Below are 27,397 nucleotides of genomic sequence, written 5' to 3'. Positions count from 1 at the left end.
ATCCCTTCCTCTTTTTACCATACAACAACAGTGTGGGTGTGGCTGACTTCAGCTGGGTCACTCACCATCCACCTGACAACCATTAATGAATTGGTGGGTGTGGCCACACAAAAAAACATAATTTTAACACTTTCTATAGAATTCTTTTTAAACAATCTTCCTCCAAGTATAATCATAATACCTGATTATTATGTTGTAGGGGTAAAAAATCCCGGCACAATGTCTTTAAAGGGATATTTCACTTTAAAAAACATTTTGGGTCATTTTATCTCAAGGCTTTTGTGTTCACTCCATGGCCCAGACACGCATCCTTCCTATACAAACCCATTGTAACTTCAAACTCCATTTTAACCATGATAGATTAATCGAAGGCAGTTGTCCTTGGTTCTGTTGACTTACTCATACTGTCCTCCTAATACGTGAGGGGAACATGTTTTTTCGCTAACTTCTTTCATTCATTTTATTATTATTATGTATTTATTTTGTATCATTTTCACCAAAAAAGCAACTTAAAAACTGTTCGGGTGCTCCCAAAAGCCTGAGTAGATGATAAAATGACCCAATTTGACCTAAAAAGGTGAAATGTCCCTTTAAGACGGACACTTTGTTCTATAATCTATACTGCTCTAGAACACAACTACCATTGGTGCCTGTTGAGATTGGCACATTTTCCAGGCTTGTCAACTCTCCTGGATTTGCCAGGAGTCTCCTGGATTTTGAACCCCTCTCCTGGGAGTCTCCTGGATTGGTAAATCTCCTGGATTTCTCCTGGATTTTGTATCAAACTCCCAAAATTCACCAGAACACAGGAAATGACATCTACTATGTTAAAATGTTTCTGGGGGAGGACCCCCAGACACCCCGCTTTAGGGGTGGGGGCAATGCATGCAAGAAAGATCATACAGATATTCACTTAAGTAATGACTTAAAGATGAGAAATCATTATTAAAGATGTCCTTTTGCTTCAGTCATCAAATCTGTACACCAACATTTGGCATTTTAAGGCTGAAATTGTACCCATGCTAGTACAGTAAGCCTGATAAATGTATCAAACATGCACAAAATTCACCAGAACACAGGAAAATATATCTATTAATACGTTTTGGGGAGAGGACCCCCAGACCCCGATAGGGGAGTTCCGCGCACCCCCCAAAAATAAATCTCCTGGATTCTGACAGTCCAATGTTGACAACCCTGACATTTTCTGGGACAACCTGCCAAGATCACACATGCCACACATGTCTTCTTTTTTAGTTTTTTACTCGCCTGCAATGTGGTGCATTTGAAACTACATTGCAGTGCACATCATGAAGGTGGTCACTGCTTGCTTCCTGTGAATTGTTTTATTTTTATTTTATTTATTATTATTTATTATTTTATTTATTATTTTATTTATTTCGTTGCTGAGTGAGGTCAGCAGACAAAGTGACATGAAATCTGGGTGAAATCTGCCAGTCTCAATAGGTACTAACGGTAATTGCAGTTGCCGGAAAGTACATTGTGAGATTGTAAGTGGTGGACAAATACTGTACTGTACTATACTGTATACCAAAATAATATGTACAGGTATGTTTTATTAGCACTTCCATACATTCCATAGGTCTGGAACTATTTCTAAAATCAATAATATTAGCCGTGGGATCCTTTGAAGTGTTTAAGCTTTCAGTACAGGAAGGGTCACTGTGTGTGTGTGTGTGTGTGTGTGTGTGTGTGTGTGTGTGTGTGTGTGTGTGTGTGTGTGTGTGTGTGTGTGTGTGTGTGTGTGTGTGTGTGTGTGTGTGTGCGCGCGCGTGTGTGTGTGCATGTGTGCGTGTTCTTTTTTTCCAGAGTGGTCCAGCCGGCCACACACAGACAAAGATTCCCACAGCTGGTGATTGTAGAATGTCATCTGTCAGCGGTGCAGGTTTCCATGGCTACTAATTGGTCAGATTAGTGAACAGTTGTGATGTCATGTCGTTAAGTCCAGACCTATAATTAGTAGGTTATTAACATGTAATTACAGCAGTCTGACGAGGCACAGGGTTCTTCTGCATGCATTAGTTGTTTTTATGCATGCTGGTGTACATTGCGTGTGTGTGTGTGTGTGTGTGTGTGTGTGTGTGTGTGTGTGTGTGTGTGTGTGTGTGTGTGTGTGTGTGTGTGTGTGTGTGTGTGTGTGCGCGCGCGCGCGCATGTGTGTGTTTGCTAAACTCTGTGGTTTTAACATCAGGAAAGTACTTCATCTTTATAATTAGCTGTTGCCCAGTGGCCTGCTAACCACAGGACACTTGACAAAATATGTGTGTTTGTGTGCGTGCGTGCGTGCATGTGTGTGTGTGTGTGTGCGCGCGCGTGCGTGCTGTAGCTTGCCCATTCAGAGGCCTCTTTGTAGAATAGTGAAATGTTTTCACAGATGACTTCAGTACTTTGGACTCTGAACCCCGACACACACACACACACACACACACACACACACACACACTGCAGGGATGCTGATTGTCTAGGGCCTGGGGAAATTGGGAAGTGTGAGGGTAAGGGTGTATGTGCGTGCGTCTGTGTGTGTGTCTGTGCATGTGTGCCTGCGTGCGTGCATAGAGACAGAGAGGAAATTAGATGTAAAGTACACACTGCAGATGTTGATGTGTTTGATCATCTGATGAAGCACAGCATTGATGTGGCGATGTTTGGAAGAGCAGTAGTACAGTACAGTATACAGTACAGTACAGTAGTACAGTACAGTACAGTACAGTACAGTAGTACAGTACAGTACAGTACAGTACAGTACAGTAAAATATACTGTTTTCATTGTTGACAGCAGTGAGAGGCAGAGAGCTGTAAATCTGCTATTTTCACAAGTTTTGCTATTTTCACCCAATGGTTCCCGACCTATTTTCCTTGGAAAACACACATGCGCGCACTCACGCACATAAACCTTTCGGAAATGTAGACCACACAAGCCATGATGTGTACTTCTCCTAAGACGAGGAGGTGAAAATAGCAGATCAACAAGCTCACACCTTGGGGCTGCTATATTTTCGCGTTGTCACATGCAGAAGCAGAACACATAGGCAGACAGTGGATGCAAAGCAAGTTATCTTTGTATCATCGTTGTGATACATGTTTATACATGTTTAAAATGTCGGACTCCCTCCAAACGACCCCCCCCCCCCACCCCAGGAGGAGAACTGCTCTAAACAGTAACCGGTCCGACCGCTCGGAGGTCACCGGATTTGAACCGTGGCGAGTGTGTTTAAGGGCGAGCGTTCTTGTAATCAAGAGACCCCCTGGCTCCCAGGAAAGAACCTAAAGAAGCTTGTTTCAGACCAAAGATGAGACAACATGTTTTACAACGGTTGTAAGTTTGTAACTGTAAACCAATTGTATACCACAGTTTTGGGGATTCTCTTGCAAGTGGAACTGTTCGTTGTTTTATCTTCATGATTATTTTGTAATTTTGTTGTTAAATGAGGTGAGATTAACTTTATAAACCGCACCTGCACAATATTGTATTGCTGTTGTTTCAAATGTGTTGTTTTTAAATGTGCAATAATAAATCTGGTCTGAACAAGGTTGAGGACTCCAGAAAGCAAATGTTCTGGAACTTGTTAGGGAGGTTGAGGCTTGTTTGTGGGGGTGAATGTGTGTGTGTGTGTGTGTGTGTGTGTGTGTTTGTGTGTGTGTGTGTGTGTGTGCGTGCGTGCGTGCGTGCGTGCGTGCGTGTGTGCGTGTGAGAGAGAGAGGGGCTGTAATGTTATGACAGTAGTAGTAAGAGAGAAAGAGACTAAATAGAACTCTGACATACAGGTCCATTTGGCTCCACTGAATGTGTACCAATCCAAGTACATTTAGCTTCTTGACCATGGCAACAACAAACCATGTCAAAGTTTTGAATTTGTGTTGTGCCTGCCTGAACGCATTCAATGAACGATCGATCGTTCATGAACTCTGAACTGAACGTGCTTCTTGATGAACGTTAATTGTTGAACACGTTCATTCTGGCGTTCGCGAACGACGCTCATCGGCTCATTTGTGCGTGAACTCGCACCTTTGCACGTCTGCCGCCGCCAGGGTGGGTAGGTTCTTTGAAAATGATGGGGTGGCTGTTTTGTGTTTGTCCCCCCTAAAGAGGTGGTGCTATAGTTTTTGTACTATCTGTTTTGTATGTGTCTATGGAGTTAACATTACTCTAATAGACCACTAGGTGTGGTTATAATGTGCAAATTTGCCTTACCTGTGTATTTTTGGTTTCTTCCTGAAAGCTGAAAGCCTCCGAGTCAAAAATCCTGATCGAGTTAATAACATCATAAAATCATCCCCTCCCCTTTTACTATACAACTTCAGCTGGGTCACCACCCACCTGACAACCAGGCATATATTCCCAGCCAATTCTAATTTCCTGGTACTCGCAGCCAGCCAGATCATCTTTCATCATCTTTTTGACCATATTCCATCACATTCTGTTAACACCTGTGCAGTCAAATATCTGTACCTTGAATTAATCCCTCTGCACGTGTGTAAACAGAATGTGATAAAAGATGATGAAAGATGATCTGGCTGACTGGGACTACAAGATGATAAAATCATATTTGGCTGGGAATGAGTTGAACAGGTGGGTGTGCTGTGGCCAGATAAAAACATAATTTTAACTCTTTCTGTACACCTTTATGGAAAGAATATTCCTCCTAGTATAATCATAATACCTGATCATCATGTTTTAGAGGGGGAAAAATCATGGCACCCCATCTTTAAGAACCACTGGTGTACAAGAAGCGAGGGGTAATGATGTAGGAGTGTGTGTGTGTGTGTGTGTGTGTGTGTGTGTGTGTGTGTGTGTGTGTGTGTGTGTGTGTGTGTGTGTGTGTGTGTGTGTGTTTGGCGGATGGGGGGGTTATGAACCCCAGTAGGATATTGAGGTGGTGGGGGTGGGGTGGGGGATGGGGTAAGTGCTTGAGGTGGAGTTGTTTGGGTGGGGGTGGGGGTGTCTGTGGCATGCATTATGGGAGGGATAAAATTAGCAGCAGCTGTCCAGAGCCTCTCTGCTGGACCCACCGACATAGTTGTGTGTGTGTGTGTGTGTGTGTGTGTGTGTGTGTGTGTGTGTGTGTGTGTGTGTGTGTGTGTGTGTGTGTGTGTGTGTGTGTGTGTGTGTGTGTGTGTGTGTGGAGGGGGGCGAGGGTGTTGGTAGAGATAAGAGCTCAGAATGCAGCTCAAACATTTAAGCTTGGTGTCACTGGAAGTGTGGCAGTGGAGGTTACTTCCGTCACAGTTTACCTTTATTTTAGTTTGGTTTGTATTAAAAGCAGGGCGTCAGGGAACCACGTGGATGAGACGGCGAGCCTGTGACATTCTGAACGTAGCTGGGAGGGAACTGAGCTATCGGGACACCCCAAATACACACACACACACACACACGCACGCACGCACGCACGCGCGCGCAAGCACGCAGAAAGATATGACTTGCCCCTCCTATTTAAACACACCCAAATACTACTCCCACATTCACTCTCTCTCTCTCTCTGTGTATGCGTACGTGCGAGCATTCATGTGTGTGTGTGTGTGTGTGTGTGTGTGTGTGTGTGTGTGTGTGTGTGTGAGTGTGTGTGTGTGTGTGTGTGTGTGTGTGTGTGTGTGTGTGTGTGTGTGTCAGTGTTAATTTTGTCGACTAAAAGACTACAAGATTTTGATATTTTGGCGATAAGACTAGACTATCAGACAATTTCAGAATACTTAAGACTAAGACTATTATTTGTGTTATTCAAAAGACTAAGACTAAATCTAAGTCTAAGACTAATGGCTGTAAAAATTAACACTGTTGTGTAACTGCAATGAAATTAAAGCCAAATGCGTCTTTTACGTATATGGTTTAGTTTGACCAAGTAACAGGCAGTAGAAGACAATGACTTGTTCAGAGTTATGTGGTTATATTTAGCCCAAAAGACTTAGCCTAAAAGACTAAAACTAATCCCAAAAGACTAAGACTAAGACTAAAATATTTTGATATTTAGTCGACTAAGTCCTAGACTACACTAAAACAATTTCAGACGACTAAGACAGGACTAAGACTAAATGGTGTGTTATTCAAAAGAGAGTCTAAATCAAAATTTGCTGAAAAGAAATTAACACTGGTGTGTGTGAGTGTGTGTGTGTGTGTGTGTGTGTGTGTGTGTGTGTGTGTGTGTGTGCGTGCGTGCGTGCGTGCGTGCTTGCGTGCGTGCGTGTGTGCGTGTGTGTGTGTGTGTGCGTGTGCGCGGGGTGTGTGACCTCCTGAATATGGACATGTTGGGTGTATCAGAACCAGCTGCTGCCATCACATAGTTTAGGAGTCGGGCTAACCCTATCCGTGGTATGCCAGACCTTCCAGTGATGAGCTACGCTTGCATTCATTGACACCACAATATCTTCAGCCATTTGTGCACCTCTAATGCCTGTCACATTGGCATTAACTACGGAAATAGCACATTAAGAAAATCCACCATTAGTAGAGGAGATGTTAGCCCCAAATAATATGGCATTAATGGACACAATTAATTATGTGGAAGTGCTCATATCTATACTATAATTTTGCGAATGTCTGAGTGAGTGAGTGTCTGTCTGTCTGTCTGTCTCAGCGTTTCTCCTCGGTGGCTGGAGCAATTGATCTGAAATCGCATCACCATCAGCATATGAACACACCTGACATAACTGTGAAGCCCGTTTGTCGCTTTCACAAATCGTATGCTGTATATTAGCATTTTTATGGTGTATCTATATCTATTTAGCCTACAGTACCCTTTGTGACCACACATGTTAAGGGAGGGGCGCTGTTGTACAGGCCATGCACAAGCACACACAAACCCACACACACACACACACACACACACACACACACACACGGGGTGGGGGGGGGGAGTGTGTGTGTGTGCAGGCGGGCAGGCGGGCGGGCGGGCGGGCGGGGGGGGGGGGGGGGGGGGGGTTCTGGCCCTGTTACAGATGTTGTCCAAAAATCATGCAGATCGGTACACAGTATCTCTGTAGCCGTTAAATGGAACGGGTATTTCTTACATTGATGCTCCTACATATTAGCATGCAAGCACCAGTTAAAGTTACTTTCCATCCCTCATATACTGTGTGCACAGTGCACATCCCATAACCCACACACTGCACATCATTTCGGAGCTCATATCTTTGAACGGGTAAGGGCTAGTTATTGTAAACTAACGTACAGTTTCTACAATATTTTAGTTTCTGACAACTGAGGCCTCAGCTGATTGAAACACACTTATATTATCTCCATTTACAAAAGAAATACAGTACCTTTTATGTCCTTAATTTGTTAGCTAATACACTATTTCCCAAACAGTGGATTGGGACCCTTATGGGTCCCTTAATTTTTTGTTACCTACATTTTATTCTTAATTATTATTATTTCAAAACATTTTCAAAAAACATTCCCAAAAAAGCAAGAGAATTCATGACTTAAAAAGATAGATACCTTTATTATCCCAAAGGGGGAAAATCAGTTGCCCAGAGGCAGCACAGCAAAAAACAAAACACTTTCAGTAATTTCATGATGAAATCAAAGAAAAATCTAAGAAATTCCATAAATTAGAAAACTAAATGTTTAAGGAGTAGTGAAAATAGCTGATCTACAAGCTCACAATGCGGCATTGTGAGCTTGTATATCTGCTGTTTTCACTACAGTAGTTTGGATCCCAGTCCCAACGTCTATCTTTTGGATCACAGGCTAAAATGTTGGGAACCACTGGTAATACACCTGGTGATTAGCTTGGAATCCAGATTGATTTGTTACATTCTGCAAAGTGAGAGAAAAGAATAAGTATAATCATAGTATACATAAAGTGATAAAGCCTGTGTCATCGAGAGCGACATCATGCTAGGGCTCAGCACTTAGTTTAACTGATGCTTAACATGTGGAAACTATTCCATAGTCAGGTTACAGGTATGGCTTTTGATACATACTGGTAAGCGTTGGGCAATACATTGTGTGTGTGTGTGTGTGTGTGTGTGTGTGTGTGTGTGTGTGTGTGTGTGTGTGTGTGTGTGTGTGTGTGTGTGTGTGTGTGTGTGTGTGTGTGTGTGTGTGTGTGCGTGCTGTACGCGTGTATGAGGTCCTTCGCAATTGTACTTCACTTGCCATTGTTTCAGTGATCTGACATCGTCGCTCTTTAGGCTGACTTTAATGTCGTCATGGACGATCAGGCCCATCACCTGTGGTCTAGTCAGCTATAGTCAGCCACTGACCTAACACTGGACCTGACCTGTTTCAATGTCATTTTCAAATGAAAGTTGTACTAGTTCTAGTCAGTCATATCAGTTCCTGTCTCATCTGGGCATTTGGGGGTTGTTTGTACAATGCAAAATGTCATTCTTCCAGTGTGTAGAAGTTGACAGCGTGACCGCATGACCATGTCAAATTGGGTCAAAGGCTTGTGGTGTGTGTGTGTGTGTGTGTGTGTGTGTGTGTGTGTGTGTGTGTGTGTGTGTGTGTGTGTGTGTGTGTGTGTGTGTGTGTGTGTGTGTGTGTGTGTGTGTGTGTGTGTGTGTGTGTGTGTGTGTGTGTGTGCGCGTGCGTGCGTGCGTGCGTGCGTGTGTGTGTGTGTGTGAGTCACGGTGCGGTGTGTGGGAAGCCATGAGTGTGTCTCCAGGAATGTGACATATTTCCCTGTGGGGGAAGAGGTTTCCCTGCAGGGGGCGTCGTGAACACAAAAGATCTGGGGTCAATTCACAACCAGAATCATTTTACCAGCCAAGTCATTGTGAATGTGAATAGATATGCTATTAAAGGCATGTTTTCATTATAGTTCCGCAATCTTTCCTGCAAAATAATTAGCATAATGATTTGCAACTTGCCGGGAGTTTTTTTTTTGCGTGTTTCACATGCCCTCATTGGCAGCAAAAATGCTGGTACAGTATTGCCGTAAAATACGTCGTTTTCACTAAACCATTGTGGCGGAATGAAAGACCAGGTGCCAGACTGTGCGAGAAAAATAAGCAACCAGGTGTACGAAAATAAGCCCCAGAAAGTGATATCATCTAGGCCACACAAGCTTTAAAACTATATACATCGCCGCATCAGCTACTTGAAAATTGCCGATCTACAAGCTCACAACAAATATAACGCAACCAGCAACTATCAATGTATACAAGCAACTTTATGAAAAAATCAAGCCGAGTCGTCAAAAAACTGTCAAAAATCACAGTATGCGTTTTTACTACAGGGAAAAATAAGTGGCAGTTTTCACATGGCGTGAATTTCAAAATTGCCGTCATTTTTGAAAAAACTTCCAGAAGTTTTGCTCAATGAAAACGAGGCATAAGACCTGGAATTATTGTATACTTTAGCTATAGATATACAAGCTCAAGGCGCGGCATCAAGTGCCATGCTGCGAACTTGTAGATCTGCTATGTTTGAAAAATCGTGAAAATGTTTGCAAATCTTTGAATGTATATTTTTCAAAGCCGACCTTTGAACTCAAATATCTGCTTCTGGGGGTCCATGGAACAATATAATTATTTTGAGTTGGGAGGTCCACGGCCAAATACATGTAATTTTGGGCGTTCTTGACCTGAAAAAGTTTGAGAACCACTGATTTAGAGGAAGGATTTAGAAGACATTCATAGAATCGGGTCAATATATTAAAAGACACATTTTATAGATTTTTCAAAAAAATAGCAGATCTATGAGCTCGCAGCTAGGCACTCGGTGCTGCGCTGTGAGCTTGTATATCTGCTATTTCTTTATATTTAAAGCATAAAATAATGGTTAAAGTGGTTCAAATCTAACGTGACACAGATTTGTGTTCCCGGTCTAAATGTAATACAGCAAGGATTTAAATACACGAATGGCACCAAAATACTGGTCCCTCTTACGTTAAGTGAACACAGAGGATTTGACCTCAATAGCAGACTCAGGTCCGGATACGTAAAACAAACCACATCAGTCTCCGGCAGGCCTGGAATTTTGCCATTTTAGGGGCAAGGCCAATGGCCTTTGGTGTTGTCCATTTTTGAGGGCACAAAGGCCAAATGCCAGGGCAGGAAGGCCATCAAATAAAACATGATAAAAGTCCATTGAAAGAATTTGTTGAATTTAAGGGTTAGGGATAATCTGCAGTGAAATACTGCTGAACACAACAGTAATATACTTTAGTTGTCGTTATATCAATATTTGTAGATCTTGTGTGCCTTATGCCTGGCCTTATAGACCTTTGTCTTGTTGAACATTTACTTTGTGGACATTTAAGATTTGTATTTGAGTAGTATAGGCTACCCCTAGTAAGAGTGCATCAATAGATGCAGGAAAGGGCGCCTCCTCCAAATGTGGCCACTGCTGGCTATAGCAGATACAAAGCAGCGTGCCTGAGCTTCTTACTCAGACATTTTTGTCATCTGTAAAACCGTCACAGCCAGCCATGTGGACATGACCTATAGACCTTCAAATATATGAATGACCTAGACCTTCAAATATATGAATGACCTAGACCTTCAAATATATGAATGACCTAGACCTTCAAATATATGAATGACCTAGACCTTCAAATATATGAATGACCTAGACCAGGGCTCTTCAACGTTTTCAGGCCATGGACCCCTTAGTTGAGAGAGAGATGAAGCAGGGACCCTCACAATCTGTTCATAGATATAGTTTCATTGTTTGACAGCACGATCAACTGTGTATTTTGGATTCATGTTAATGTGTGTTTTCAGATATTTAACCACTTGAATGGTCAATACTTAATAAACTTGACCTTTCACTGTACTTCTCTTTTCCCCCTCCAAAGCTCTTTGCCGAAAATAGCCGATCTACAAGCTATCTATAGCCGATCTACATGTAGATCTGCTATTTTTGGCTAAAGTTCTCTGAATATGGACGCTAGGGTTATATAAGAAAGGGGGAAAAAAACAAGTTCCTATCACACAAAGATTTGGAGGTAACTCTGAGGACCCCCTAGGGGTCCCGGACCCCCTGTTGAAGACCCCTGACCTTCAAATATATGAATGACCTAGACCTCTAAATATATTGAGTTTACACTTGTTTACACTTGTACCCACACTGTAAGACAGTGGTTCTCAACCTGTGGTCAGGACCCCCAGAGGGGTCCCCAAATTATTTTGGGGGGTCCCCAGATGATAAACGTAATGTGCAACATTGTTTTCTCTCTCAACAGTAAACAAACCGACAAAGTTTTAAGTGTATAGCACATTTCTAATGTGACAATTTAAGGACGTTTTAATACTTTGAAAATGACAAATTAAACATTTGCCAAATCGTCAAATATTAGAGGCAGAAATTGTGAAAATAGACGATCTACATGCTCACAACGTTGTGAGCCTGTAGATCTGCTATTTTCACAACAGAACCATGTTATACAAAATGTAATGCCTCAACTCTTAGTGCTTGTCAGGGTGGGGGGTCCCCAGTTAAAATATGATTGTTTTGGGGATTGCCTCCTCAAAAGGTTGAGAACCACTGCTGTAAGAGACTGTAAGAGAAACCGCTCAATCTATGAGAGTGGATGGATGGAGTGATTAATGCATGGATGGATGGATGGATTAATGGATTAATCAATGGATGGATGGATGAGTAAGATAGAGATCTGTGAGAGAGCGTGTGTGCGTGTGCGCGTGGGCACGCTTGCGGAAAACTTGCCTTCACACCATATATGGTAACCAAATGACATATGAACCATCTTTGATCCAAGAACATCAAATGCGTGTGTGTGTGTGTGTGTGTGTGTGTGTGTGTGTGTGTGTGTGTGTGTGTGTGCGTGGGCCATACGTGCGTGCGTATGTGCTTAAGTCCATTCCTCAACCACATGTCCTTAACAGTCCTTAACATCTGGTGTCCATACCTCTATGCCCCATCCATGGGAACTGCTGCTGTGTTTGCTATTATGGGGTGTGTGCGTGTGTGTGTAAAGCCTAGTTCAGACCAAAGATTTGTGACGAGATGTTACCATTTTAGAAGGTTGCAGAGGCAAATCACAGAGGTCTGAATTTACTGTACCGTGTTGCAGGTCGGCTGATGCCGGCTGATTGAGTCTCATGAGATCCAATTTGCCGAAATCAAAAACAACTTTCAGAATGATTTGTCGTTATCATGATTTATCTGTTTACCTGTCACTCTCGCACCTGTTGCATTCCCACGTCCCACAGGTTTGTCCTTCCGAAATCACAGCCCTGCTGTCCCAGATGGCATCACAACACATTAATCCATGTAGAGTTTAGGAAAAAACACACTGATATCGTAACCACTTAAACCCTATACTTGGTTGAACTTGAACGGACTATGCTAGTGGCTTTTCTGTTTTAAATATCTTCACTGAAAATAGCCGATCTTGTAGATCGGCAATTTTCTGCGAAGGTTTTCCCCACAATACGGATGTTGCCTGGGGTTCATGTGGTTAAAGGGAAATACTGTCAGATGTTTCGCACACGCTTTCGTTCCCATAGCCGGGAAGGATGGGCCCGTCCTGCTGTTTACTGTATATCCCCTAGACCGGAGGGCAATGGCAAGACAGGTTGCTATGGAAACAGCAATCGGGCTCAGCTCGACGCCTTTGAGGCGGACCATCCAGCGTCCAGTTTTAGAATCACCAGCGGTGGGAAAAGTACTCACGTTTCTTACTTAAGTAAAAGTATCAATACTGCAGTGTAGAAATACTCTGTTACAACAAGTAAAATCCGGGATTCAAAATGTACTTGGGTAAAAGTACAAAAGTGTCCGCATCAAAATTTACTTAAAGTACCAAAAGTAAACGTACAAAATGTTTGAAAATAGCAGATCTTGATCGGCTATTTTAAATAGCCTAGGTATAAAATAGGGCTAAAGGGGTCAATGTATGTTTCATAATATTATAATTTATATCTGCAAAGTATCTAGTAACTAAAGTTTTCACATTAAATGTCGTGGAGTAAGGGTGCCCTCACACCAAAATACCTATGAGAGTGGAATCCGCGTTCCGCCAATGCATTTCAATGAGAAGGGAGCGTTTTTTCCTCTGCTGGCATGAAACCGCTTCACTCTCATTGAAATGCATTGGCGGAACGCGGATTTCACTCTCATAGGTACTTTGGTGTGAGGGCACCCTAAAAGTACAATATTTGGACCAGAGATGTAGTGGCGTAAAATAAAAGTATTGGAAATTGTAAATATCCAAGTGAAGAACAAATAGTTACTTTACACCGCTGAACACACAACGTTGCAGACCACAGTTTGGGGGATTGTGTCGATTCGGCTTGTCACAAACCTCTGGTCTGAACTGAACTATGCTTAACCACTTAAAACCTGTGTAGACTCTGGAAACTGGAGCTGAGCTGGCTCTCTACTTAGACCACTTTTCATGTCTACACCGCTTTGCCAAAAATAACTGATCTACAAGCTCCAATGGGAGCTGGTAGAGCTCACATGTAGAGCCATCCACATGCGCTGAGAATGCATGTGTTAAGTGGTCAGATGGGTGGGCCGCGGTGGTGTAACTAAGTACATTACTAAGTACAGTACTTTTTAGGTATTTGTACTTTACTTGAGTATTTCCAATTTCCAATTACTTCTACTCCACTACATCTCGGATCCAAATATTGTACTACATTTATTTTAAAACTTTAGTTACTAATTACTTTGTAGACTATTACAAAACATACTTTAAGTACATTTTGATACCACTACTTTTGTACTTTTACTCAAGTATATTTTGAATTCTGGACTTTTACTTGTAAGGCTGCTCCCACACCAAACTACCTATGAGAGTGGATTCCCCATTCCGCCAATGCATTTCAATGGGAGGGGGCGTTTTCATGCCAGTAGAGCATTTCTGCAAAAAAACACTCCATTCTCATTGAAACGCATTGGCGGAATCCACTCTCATAGGTACCTTGGTGTGGGTGCAGCCTAACAGAGTAAAGCCCTTTGCACACAGGACAGTTGCGTTTTTTTCGTTTGCGGCATGAATAAAACGCATTGGATTTGGTGTGCAGGGCTGTGCGGAATCGGCGCTGCGGATCCAAAAAGGAGTCATAAAAGGAGTGATGAGTTTTTTACCGCATGCGACAAGACGCACGAATCGAACTGGGTTCGATGACTTCGATCGAGAAAAAAACGCACGGCGGCAGCCACTCGTCGCACGGCTAATTCGGAGCCGGTGTGCATGAGGTCATAGAGAATCATTGTTTTCTTTTCAAAAAATTATATTGTCCGTTTTATCCGTGCGGTTAAACGCGCCTGTGTGCAAAGGGCTTATTTCTACTGTATATTCCAGTATTGATGCTTTTACTTGAGTACAAAGTTGGAGTGCCTTTTCCACCACTGAAAGGGACCCTGATCCGGAAAAGATTGAGAACCACTGCTCTATATTGCGGATCTTTGTGATTTGTCGGCTATGTGATTTGTCGGCTAATGAATAACTTCATGTTTGGGGCGATACAGTAAGATCCTGAGTAGTAAATCAACTCAAGTGTAAATACGGACCCAAAATTAAGTTAATGCTGCAGGACTTTAGCAGTGTATTCTGTCCTGTGAATGGCAGGCTGACAACAGGGTTTTCCCCTTAATGGCTATATTTAAACCAACAGGAAATGTCTTAACTCTGAGAACCCTGTGCACAGTAAAATCCTCAGTGATCATTTAACTCATGGGAGTGTCACTGGTCCATTTGGTTTCATTTGTACTCTCTCTGAGTTAAAAATGGACACTACCACTTAAACCCCTATAGTATGCTTCGTTGACCCACTGGGGTCTCCCAGGGCTCTATTACTACATGCCCTCTCTTTTCCTCCCCTCTACATCGATCAGATCTCTTTACAGAAAATATAGCTGATCTACAAGCTCACAACACGCCATGCTGCAATGCGCTTGTAGAATATGGCCTTGGTCTAGAGCAGGGGTGGGCAACTTTGATGATGGCAAGGGCCACTATATTTCCACCTTCACTCCAGAGGGCCACATTGCATATTGCTACGTCCTACTTTGTCATTCTAGTATCTCATACAAAAGAAGCAAAAATAGCAGATCTACAAGCTCAAAACGCATCGCGCTGCGATGCGTTTTGAGCTTGTAGATCGGCTATTTTTGCTTCTTTTGAATTGGAATCTCTGAATATTTTTTTCTTTTTGAATTGGAATCCTGAAATGTATTTTTTTTAATCTAATTTCGAATGCATTTAGTTATACTCATGTTAACTTTATGAACCTAAATACAAATACATTGGACATAAAAAAAAATACATTTTAATACTACTATACCAGTCATTAAGCTACTCTAATATTGACTGACGGAATTAAAGCAGGTCACGTTTGGAATTGTAACAGCTGAAATCAATGATATATCAGTATTCCAGTATCAACCTGCGGGCCGCATTAAGTGTAGGTGGGGGCCGCATGTGGCCCCCGGGCCGCCAGTTGCCCATGTATGGTCTATCTAACGCTCTGTTAGGACCGGCGCTCCTCCCATGGACTGAAAACTCCACTACAGAGCAAGGTCTCCAACTGTAGTAATAATGAAGAAAACTATTTCGCTATATTCATCTTAACAAAGGCAGTTTTATGTTATTGAAAGACAACTCTCCACCTTCTCTGAATAAAAAATATTTGGGCAAAGAATTCAACGTCTTTACTGCCAGAATACTGGCAGTAAAGACCTGCGTCCTCTTCAGATCTGGTCAATATAAATGACCATTGACCAGATCTGTAGAGGGTGCAGGTGAGTAAATACAATTAACACAAAACAGCCGTTGTTTTGATGTGTAGCGTAGTTTGAGACCTCACACAGTAGTGGAATCTTCAGTCCATGGAAATAGCAGTACCCGCTAACCCTCTGGACCAGAATATGGACTAGGCCTATATATAACACGTATAGGATTAGTAGTTAACACTAAGGTCACAACATTTATTTGGTGCAATAAAGCACTTTTTCGCATGTGAGCCCACAGTGTGCTAGGGTTTTTGTTTATTTTTCTAGTATCTACTCGTTCGCTCAGCACCTGCCCAACTAGGGTTGGATGTGCATGTCATCTCCCTTTTTTCAACACTAAGGTTTGGAACATTAAACCGGTGAACAGGTAGCAGAGTCACAGGTTTGAACGCTGTTGTCAGCATGATGTCCAGGCAGTGTGCCCTTGAGCAGCACAATGAAACCCTCCAGTAGAACTGCTCATTCATCGTTGTTGGACGGAAGACAGAAAAGAGACAAAGACCTCGACCAGAAATAAATTTAAGTTGTATTCCAATACGATCTATTGACAAACGTAACCTGAAACGCCACAGATATGCTTTAAAATGTTCTTGTCCAGGAACTACAGGAACTATGGCCTTTATTTAAATCTGCTGCAATGCATTTATTGTACAAATAAATTAAAGCTAAAAAGGAAACAGGATGCAACTATAAGCAGTGCTCTTCGGAGCACAGGTCTCCGCCAGGTCAGGTAGGTTATTGTGGCCTCCTGGTGGCTCTATAATAGGCAAATGTGAAATGGGTGTCTCGATTTGAGGCATTTTGAACCAAAAATGTGTTTTTGAAAATGTAGCTGCTGGTGGCGCTATAACAGGCCAATGTGAAAAGGATGGCATTTGTTCCTTGACCTATTGGGAATGTGCGTGCAAAATTGCACAGAAATCGCAAACTGCATATTTTGTTCAAAACGGACCAATCCTGTAAACTTTGGAAGCCAATGTAAGCCAACTAGGATGGAATCTGAAATATTGGACATATCAGTCTTGATCACTTGACTATAGAGATGCTGTGTACCGATTAGTGTGATTTTTGGACAGAATCTGTAGGAGTACTGTCCAAAAATGTGTTTTGCACAAATCCACATCCTGGTGGCGCTATAACAGGCCCGTGCCCAATTGGGGCAGAGGTTCTGCTCTGGCACCCAGTGAGTGTGCGTGCACTGTTTCGCTAATTGCTTTATGGTAGCTAGAATCAACTCTCTCTATCTCTCTCTCTCTCTAAACATCTAATCAGTCAACATAACATATTATTGTGTACTCAAAGGCTCTTCCCTGGACTGATCATTATTATTAATTAGGTGTTACAAGTACTGTAGGCAGGTCACTAATCAATATTATTAATTGTTATGTGTTCCACGTACAGTACTAGGTGTAGCCCCCACAGTTAGTATCAGCCATGAACCAGCGACAACAGCCCTGCTAATCGGGCTCAGCCCTATTAGCACGACTGGTTGTGCGTTGGACTGGCGAGTGGGAGTCCCAGGTTCAATCCCCGCTTCCTCGTCTCACTACATAGGCATTATGTGTTCCATATAATGAAGCTGAAGTACGTTGAGAGTCATGTAGAGATTAAGAAAAACTATTGTTATTTGCTCTTCAAGTTTACAGTTTTTCACTGTACAGTACCTATCGCTCGACCCGATGCGACCTAGCGTTTGCCAACGAGTCTGTGCCCCTAAGCTAGATGCAGAATAGATATTCCAAAACCCAAATCGAGAGTGAACATTTTTAACTAAAATCTTTGCTTCTTGGGGTCCCTGGAACACTGGAACCACTAATATAGCAACATACGTTTTTTTTTTCTCTTCAGAAAACTGTTAGTATTTAGAAGACATTCCTCCTCCGCGGACCCCAATCTCAAAATAGTTTGTTCCAGGGACCCCCAGAAGCAATGTTTCTAGTTAAAAATGTTCACTCTAGATTTGGGTCTTGGAATGTCAATTCTGCATCTAGGGCGCACAGACTTGTTGGCAAACGCTAGGTCACTCGACCCGATTTGGAACTACTTCACCGTTATTGTATTGAGAAACGTGTGTTAACAATAGTGGAAAAACTGTAAAACCACTTGTTCACCGTTTACTCCCCCTGGAAATGATATCACTAACCATCAACGTGAACTCAAACATTGTTCTCACCCTAGACGAACCTTGTATTCATGTCCTAATCTCCCCTCCTTTCCAGATAGCCTATAAAGCCCTCAAGTAGACCCAAACAGGCCCCTCTAGCCCCTCTCTCATAAGACCCCTAATCTGTCACTTCCTTCCTGCATAGGTCTGGAGATCATATGTCACTTTTCTGTCTGAGGAACTGGAGGACAGAGTTCAGGCTAATTACTGTGTTGGCAAAAAAAAACATTGCATGGCCTGATTATAATTACTGCTACACACCAGCTCCTAATACTCAAGAGAAATTCATGTGAAGTTTTGCACCAACATGAATAATAAGAAGGACTTTATTGTCACATGGCAGGTTTGCAGGTACATGTATAAAGAAGTGGGTGAAACTCGTCGTTGTGCAAGCTGAAAGCTCCGTAATCTTTGTTGTTTTTCAGTAAGGGAGAAGAAGAAAAGGAAGGGGGCAGAGGGAGAACGGGGGGTAGAATACCCCACATATATACACATATATAAGCCCAGTTTGTACATGACGTTAAACATGGGGCGCAAAATTGGTAACACATGAACATTTGGCTGTAATGTGTATTGAAGCTCTCTCATGGTATCATGTGGGTTTGGCAGTGCAGCCGAGATAGAACCAAGGAGTCTGCTAAGCTACTTATCCTAGCCTCAGTCGTCCCCAGGCTTGACTAGAGCAACTCCCTCCTTATAGTGGCCTCCTGGCATGTTCACTCAAACCCCCTTCAAATGATCCAGAATGCCGCATCATGCCTGGTATTCAGCTTCCCTAAAATATTCACGCCAAACCAGTTTTGCGTATCCCTTCATCGGCTTCTGGTTGCTACCCGCATCCAATTCAAAATACTGGTAATGACCTACAAGGCAAATCAAGGGCATGGCCTCCCCCCATAGTACACAAGGCGTTGTGAGCTTGTAGATTGGCTATTTTCACTAGTTTGGGTCCCGGGCACTACGCAGACATCAAATTTCTCTTGTGGGTCTCGGGCTAAATGCTTTGGGAAGCACTGTCCTGTAGACCCTTTTAACTCCTGCTTCCAAGCTGTGGAATGACCTCTGACCTCAGGACTGTGCAGACTCCCTGTTTTCCACCACAGTCTGAAAACTCACCACTTCAGACTCCACCTCCCCCCCCCCACCCCCTAGCATTCCTTCAACTAGCACTTCTCATTCCTTGTTTAACTTCTTCTTATTTCTTGATTGCAACCGTAGGTCACGTTTGGTAAGAAAACTTGCAGATCATGTGCGTGCGTGCGTCACGCCTCTGCCCATATATGGACATATTGTGTCAGTCTCATGTGGTCCATGACGTCAGACATCTATGATCACCTCACATCACTCTGTTGTGCGGTTGATTGAGGGCATTTGACCACAGATACTAAGAATGTCATTCAGAGCTCTGTTTCCCAAAACAGTGGAGAAATTCCATGATTCCACGATCTAGTTAGTACAAGCTCGTAACGCGGCGCGAAACAACGCGTGCTGTTTGCTTGTAGATCTGCTATATCCACCAGTTTGGGTCCCGGGCAAACGTCTAATCTCTCTTTTGGGTCTCACCCTGAAAACTTTGTTTGGGAACCACTGATTCAGAGAGCATGTTGTTTCGACGGATGCTAGGTTTGATATTTACTTGGTATTCTGGTTCAAGAGTAGCACTTCATTTGTGCTCTGTTTACGTGACCATTTATGGAAGTAGGCCTATGGTTGTTTGTACTGATTAGGGTTCACCAAGGTTCATGTACTGGAAGTCACTAACGGCGTCTGCTAAATAACTAAATGTGTTCTGACCACAGCTTACTGGTAGCAGTGGTTGAATGGCTTTTCAAATGAAGTTATGATGTCATTGGTGTGCGTGCGTGTGTGCGTGCTCCTTGTGCATGCATCATTAAGATGTGCCAGAGGTCACGGAGCCTTGCCTTTTTTTGCACTGGGGTGACATCACATTCCACGTCCGGAAGTTACAGACCACAGTTAAATGTTGTTCATTCATCAACAAAGCCTTCATTTCCCAAGCATAAATCCTGATGAGGGTTAAGACATGGGTCCAATTTTCTAGTAGAGTAGTAAAACTGTATTGTTGAAACATTTATAGTATATTCCCATAGTAATCATTCCAGTGATCTCCCTGTCTCGTCAGCTCTTTAGTAAACATAAATTATTTGTTGTTGGTCTAATCAGGAGAATATACAGGATAAACAAGTGAAATTGGGAGTGACAAGACAAAATATAAGATAAAATGACTTAAATGAGCAGATAAAATTGGAACTGGAACACTATAAAATTGAAGATCATAAATTATTAGTACCTGTTAGGTACTGAACAAAAACCTATTGTTTTAACATATATAAATAAATCGCTACAGCACCTTTTGACTAACAAGTAGGATTTCCCCCCTGGTCTAAGGACCACCAGGGCTTAGATATAGACAGACATCTTTTTATGGTGGTTATAGATTTTCCATCTACTATGAATGACATGGCATAGTAAGGTTTAGAACAAGTCAGCAACTGTGTTCTTTTCAAACTTTGTAGAACCAGCTGTATGAAGTAACTATGTACATTTACTAAAGTACTGTACTTAAGTATTCATTTTGAGGTATTTTTTACTTTTCTCATGTACTTTGTGGTTTTTCTCCACTACAATTATTTGAAAACTTTAGCTACTACCGTAGTTACTTTGTAGATTTGTAGATTAACCATTTCAGCCCTATATACATTTCGGCCATTTGAAAATAGACGATCCTGTAGATCGGCTATTTTCAGTAGATATTTATTTATACATTTGAGAACTCGTGAAATGGGACATTCTGCATGTCTTTCTAATGTTGCTACTTTTAAGTAGTACATTTTGATGCCAAGACTTGAATTCCAGACTTTTACTTTAAAAGAGTATTTCTACATTGCGGTATATTGATACTTTTAATTAAGTAAGAAATGTATTAAGTAGAACCGTGCTAATGGATGATTCATGATTATTAACATTAACAAATGAACCAACATCAGGCAATAATAATCATTTAGACACAATGCATCATAATATATTCTCAACTTGTATACAGGTAGTATAGATTGAAATTAAATGATTGCTCTATTGTGTAAATGAGAAGAAGATAGTTTTAAGCTATTTAAGCTAAGCAGGATATTATATAGGCCTGAACATGTTTACCGTTGCCGAGGTAAAAGATAAATTATGATGATGGAAAGCAGGACACTGAAACATCAGTATCCATTATCTGTCAGAGCTTTATCAAACACTGAGAGGAAATGCGTTCTCTTCTCTGCATTAACATAACACTAATTGGTAATTGCTCTATCCACTGTCCTGCATCGGGAATGGACACAGTTATCCAGGTTGCATCTTCATCGGATGGTAAGACTATAAATTGTCTTTGTATGGCAATCAGCGAATTGCATAATCAATCATGTACTGTAACTACCGCAACCACGGGCAGGGTGGTGGCTGCCGTCTGCTGCTGTCCTGCAGTATTAAAATATTCTACAAATATTTTAAACACTTTGAAAAAACAAAACAAGAGGGACATAATTATGTTCAGCTCTGAATGCTACAACAACATCAAAAAAAGAATAATAAAAAGCATTTTGAAATTGCATCATGTCCTATAGCCTAGTTAAAGTTATGCATCCTTACTTCAAAAACTAGCAATAGATTGTTGAGAATTGCTTAGATACATGAAACATTTAGTTTGAGGGTTGGGAGCTGCATAAAGAATATTCATTCTAAGTGCCTCTATACGCATGTTTTTAAATGCATAGCCTACGCATGTCTCTGAGAAGACGTGGGTTTTGTGTGTACCAACGAACAAATACAGCTAAGAAGAAGAATGATGTGTTTCCGACTACAGGTGTGCTCTGATGGAAACGCTCGCACGAGCGTTTCAGCCGCTTAAACCCCACACGTTGTGGAGTCCCTCAGGGCCCTGTACTAGTGTCTTTTCTGTTCTCCCCTCTACATTAAATGTCTTCGCAGAAAATAGCAGATCTACAAGCTTACAAACGTGTCGCTTTGTAAGCTTGTAGATTCACTATTTTCTGCAGAAGGTTTTCCCCACAATATGGATGCTGGGGTTTAAGTGGTTATAGATCAAATATGATCATAAGCACGTTTCGTGCATGATACCGTTGTGTCTATACGCCACTCTGTCTGCCTGTCTGTTTGTCTGTCTGTCTAGCTGTCTGTCTGACTGTCTACCTGCTTGCCTGTCTCTATGTCTGTCTGTCTGTCTGCCAACTATGTGCACATCTAGACGTTGCAAGATTTGGGGGTTTGTTCGTTGATGTTTAATATCCTGGATGATGTCATCAGAGGTATGGGGTATGGCAAGGTATGGCAGCTGCCATACCTTGGCTTCAGGGGGGGGGAAATTACTTCATCATGCCTGTTGCTGAGGTATGGCAACATGACTGGTGTCTACCTTAGCTTTTGCTGAACTGACGCCACTGGATGTCATAGTAAAAGGATGATATCATATCATTCTCAGAGTGGGGTCCAGGGACCCTCAGGGTATCCTTGACAGGGTTCCAAGATGGACACTTACAGGTCTGTAACTCTGAGAGTGTCCACTCTGAGTTATGGGGGTCCCTTGAAATAAAAATAAACACATCCAGTGTGTTCATTTCATTAAGCATCCTGCAAAGCTTGTGGGACATACGTACTGTACATACATACTGTACAAACAGACAAAGCCAGATGTACTGTAGGAGCAGCGGTTAGCACCGCTCAAACATGTGATAACACACTGTGTTATAAAATCCTGTGTGATGTCATAGTGAGGATGTTAATGTTATGTTATTTCTTTGTATTCCAGGAGAAGCGTAAACGACAAACAGAAATTGAAGACAAGAGGAGCCAATTGGATGATTTGGTGCTACAGCTACAACACTTCAAGGTTGGTGTGTGTGTGCGTGCGTGCGTGCGTGCGTGCGTGCGTGCGTGCCTGGCTGGCTGGCTGGCTGGCTGGCTGGCTGGCTGGCTGGCTGGCTGGCTGGCTGGCTGGCTGGCTGGCTTTGAACAAAATGACCTAATTTCGGAGCAAACGTCATCGCTTTGCCGAAGTTTGTTCTTGGCAGTTATTGCACCTCCAACATTTTCTAACAAGCCAAACATCACCGCAGACACACCACTGCCAACTTGTGATTCATATATATTTTTTAATTTCCGCTGTCATCGAAAATAGCTGATCTAACAACTTCATAAGGTGATGCATTGATATAATGTCATGTTAAAAGTGCTCATGCGCACGCACGCACGCACGCACGCACGCACGCACGCACGCACGCACGCACGCACGCACACACACACACACACACACACACACACACACACACACACACACACACACACACACACACACACACACACACACACACACACACACACAAAAATAAAAACCATGAACAGCGCCAGACAATGAAAACCAACTTAGCTTTTATGTCTTAGGCAGATGCTAAATCGAATAATAGAATTTGGCCCCTTGCTACCTGAAAGTGCCCCCATACCCTCACCTCCACACCTCCCCCCCCATACCCCCCTTCTAAACTCTTCCTATCTGAAAGCCCCTCCCTCACTCACACGTTTATTTGATCTTGCTGTTGTTTTGGTTGTCTTTTTAAATGATTGGACATGACATTTCGAAACATTGCTGAGAAACATTTGTATTCGTAAACAAGGTATCTGGTGCTTGAATTAAAACCTGCAGCTGCACTGTGGTTGTGGAAAAAAACAACCCGACTGCGACACTAATGTAGTACAGATGCACTGTGGCTACTAGTGTTATAACAAATATCTATGGAAAACAGGTTTCATATTTGCAATAAAGTACATTCCAGTCTCTAATTACACTGTATGTGTCTTTAAACACATTTGGCATGCATACATGCATAGTTCCTTTTATTAAATAACATATTAAATATACACTCTGCATTCCGCTGCCTTTTGCACCCATTTAGAAATATCAAGAACATAGCAGATGATTAAGTTGTGCACGTTTACATAGAGTAAAAAATATATATACACTACTGGCCAAGCTAGTTGTATTTGATTAGTTAGCATTGCCTTACAGAGAAGCAACAGGGTTTTGTCTAATGAAACTTTTTTTAAATCAAGTTCTACCAGGTTCAGTTCTTGGCAGCAGTGCCTCTGGCTTGGCTGAGTACTCCCAACAAAATACACACTCACACGCGCACACAGGGTTGGATTTGCTCAGGGGAAACCCATGCCTCTGCTTTCCACTGGCATAATTTAGGGGCCGTGGGTTATGTCAGCGTTTCTCAACTACTTGAGGATATTGCTGATTTCTATTACCATTTACAGTAACAGTACTATAGCCCCCATAAGTCACTTCTGCCCATGAAAGATTGTGGTGCATCTTGGGAATGGGAAGCGGGAGGTGAACAATGAGTCTACTACAGGGGTCTTCAACGTTTTCAGGCCAAGGACCCTTTAGTTGAGAGAGATATGAAGCAGGGACCCCCACAACCTTTTCATAGATTCCATATATATTCATTTTATGACAGCACAATTATAGTGTATTTTGCATTTATGTCAATTTGTGTTTTCAGATATTTAACCACTTGAACCACTTGAAACTTGAACTTAATAAACTTGACCTTTCACTCTGTAATTAGTCAGCTCTTTTTCCCCTCTACACCAAAGCTCTTTCTCAAAAATAGCCGATCTACAAGCTCACAACGCCTCACGCGAGGTGTTGTGTGCTTGTAGATCTGCTATTTTTGGCTAAAGTTCTCAGAATACGGTCACTAAGGTTCAAGTGGTTAATATACAAAAGGAGAAAAAGTTTCTATCACACAAAGATTTGGAGGACCCCCTGTAGTAACTCTGAGGACCCCCTAGGGGTCCTGGACCCCCTGTTGAAGACCCTTGGTCTACTACACACAGTACTCTGTATGTTGAGTCAATGGTTACCTCCCCCATTCCCAAGATGCCCCGCAGACTTTCATGGGAGAATGTGACTTTATTGGGGGCTAGTAGGACTACAGTAAATAATAATAAAGTAATCACAGATTTTCAATTCGGCCCTGATCCACCAAATCTACGGCTATATTTGAGCTATTTGTTGTACGAAGAAGTATACAGTATAGGGCTTAGGAAAATGTTAAGGGGAGGGGTACTGGAGGAGATAACATGAACTTCTGTGTGCCTTACACCCTCCTGGTGAAATTCCTCACTGTCTGGTGACTCCCTATGAATGCAAATAATGGACAAAATATTTAACCTTTGTCAAAAGGAGATATACAGTACTGCAGAGTAGACCAGTGGTTCACAAACATTTTTAGCTCAAGACCTAAAAGAGGTTTTGGACGTTTGCCCGGGACCCAAACTAGTGAAAACAAGCACACAACGCATCGCCTCGCACCGCGTGTGAGCTTGTAGATCGGCTATTTTCACTACTTCTTAGACTTCTTTGTTGTCTAAATTATGGAATTTCTTAGAATTACATTTTATGTATTAATGAAATTACTTATTTTATTCATGAAAATCAGAAAATGTTTTGAAATAATGATAACAATCATTATTAGGATGCCCCAAAATGATATTATTTAAAATACTGTGCTGGTCCTAGCTTTATGCGTGATAAAGTACATCCTGGTCCCACTTTTCACTGAAGAAACCATTTTAAGCTCCAGTAGAAGAACCATTGCGTCATATTGGTCTGTTTGTCTCTGGTTTATGTCCAAGTATCATCTAATGAATTGCACGGCTCCACTACTGTATAATCTATATACTATATGTTTTCCTACATAAGTGCATATTTGTGTTGGATTGTTATCGATATCAGTGCAAAAGTAAAATTCCTCAAATATTGGTATTCCAGTAAATATTTAGAAACGTATTTATTGACCCAACAAGATCCTTAATTAATAAATTCAACATTGAGATATTTTATTTCATATACCGCGTCCTGAGTTTCCCGGTCAGCGCAAAAAAACATGGTTCCAATGAAGAAATCAGTGTAACTACTACCAGTTGAGGGACCACCGTTGCTTGTCTGCTTAGTTGTCTGTGTACAAAATCACCAGAGAGCTTTTGAGCTTTGTCAGATAGGATCAGTGTGGAGTCACACAGACGCATTTAATGGCCATTACATCTGAGTGCCACGCGGCCAGGCGGCGTGAAGCAGCGCTTTGTACCCTCCGTCTCCTGGGACACTTGGGCCTGGGACAGGAAGCTGTGATAAGGACCTCTGGGGGCCATGAAAGAGCAGCGAGTCTCTCAGAAAAGCAGAGATGTGATTGCAAGTCAAGAGACAAACTAATTTCATTATAGTTTTAAAAACCCATTTAGGCCTAGGAATTATTGAATGCTTTAACCAGTGAAAAATAGCAGATATACAAGCTCACAGCGCGGCACCGAGTGCCGCGCTGCGAGCTTGTAGATCTGCTATTTTTGGAAAAAGTCGTGAAAATGTGTGCAAATCTTTGAATATATGTATTGTCAAAGCGAACGTTTGTAACTCAAATTTTGCTTCTGGGTGGTCCCTGGAACTAAATATTTTGAGATAGGGGTCCGTGGCCAAATTCATATCATTTTGGGGGTCCTTCACATGAAAAGGTTTGAGAACCACTGACATAGTAGTCTCTCAAGAACGGACTAACTGAGCTCCATTTAAGTGAAAAGGACCTTTTTGACGATGGCTGGCCAGATTGCTGACATAGAAACATAGGGTTTTCAAAAAATCTTAGAAGGATTCAAAAGACACTTATAGAATCGGGTCAAAATTCTAATTTTAACGATTTCTCAAAAATAGCAGATCTACAAGCTCGCTGTGAGCTTGTATATCTGCTATTTTTCAATAGTTAAAGCATAAAATAATGATACACAATAATGTGTACCCATTCTAAATGGGTTAAATACAACATATAATGCAGTTCCATTGTTTTATTTTTCTTCATAAAGACAGCCATGCAGTAGATCAAATGGAAGACTGAAGGCTCTCTACCTCAGATTGGAGTTTGGATTGAAGCTCAACAGAGCCAGACTCTTCCCCCCAAAAATAACTAGTTTCTATCGATTACTCACCCCTAAGGCAATAATTTGATGACCAGCAGTGGTTTCCAATGGAGACACAAAGAGTCTCCTCAAATTATTGGCTTAGGAATGCGATATGAATTTGACTGATTTGTCTCCAAGGGGCTGAGTAATTGATAGGGGGAAACAAAGTCATTTTGGGGGTGAACTATCCCTTTAAGACCTAAAAAATAGCAACAACAAGCAAAAGTCGCAGAACAGGAATTGTATACGATTTGAAGACAAACTATAATGAAAACAGTTGAGTGTCCTCAGATGAGGTCAGATGCGGGGGCTTATAAAGAAAACCCAGAACCTTCCCTTAACCACTGCATCCCTCTAGACTTTGAGAACGGGACTTGAGTTACTCACAACTGCTTTTATTTCCATCTACACCAAATCTCATTGCCAAAAATGGCCGATCTACAATCTGAAGCATGTTTTGAGCTTGTAGATCTGCTAATAATTTGGGCGAATGTCCCAAAATTAGGCATGCTTTGCTGTTCAAAGGTGTT

General features: G+C 42.0%; 1 protein-coding gene across 1 annotated transcript in view; it reads left to right on the top strand.

Annotated features, from left to right (window-relative positions):
• The window catches only part of LOC308299710 (palmdelphin-like), a gene marked incomplete at both ends in the record, with an annotated part of 66,847 nt that overhangs the window by 7,333 nt on the left and 32,117 nt on the right, over positions 1-27,397 (top strand). The window contains one exon of the mRNA XM_080743500.1: positions 22,663-22,743. Within this exon, the coding sequence (XP_080599626.1) occupies positions 22,663-22,743 (81 nt within the window). The remainder of the gene's footprint in view (positions 1-22,662; positions 22,744-27,397) is intronic.

This window comes from Nannobrachium achirus (assembly GCF_963921795.1).
Source record: "Nannobrachium achirus genome assembly, chromosome: 15".
Taxonomy (NCBI): domain Eukaryota; kingdom Metazoa; phylum Chordata; class Actinopteri; order Myctophiformes; family Myctophidae; genus Nannobrachium; species Nannobrachium achirus.
The sequence above is the reverse complement of the archived record's forward strand: the minus strand, read 5'-3'. Positions and strand labels throughout refer to the sequence as shown.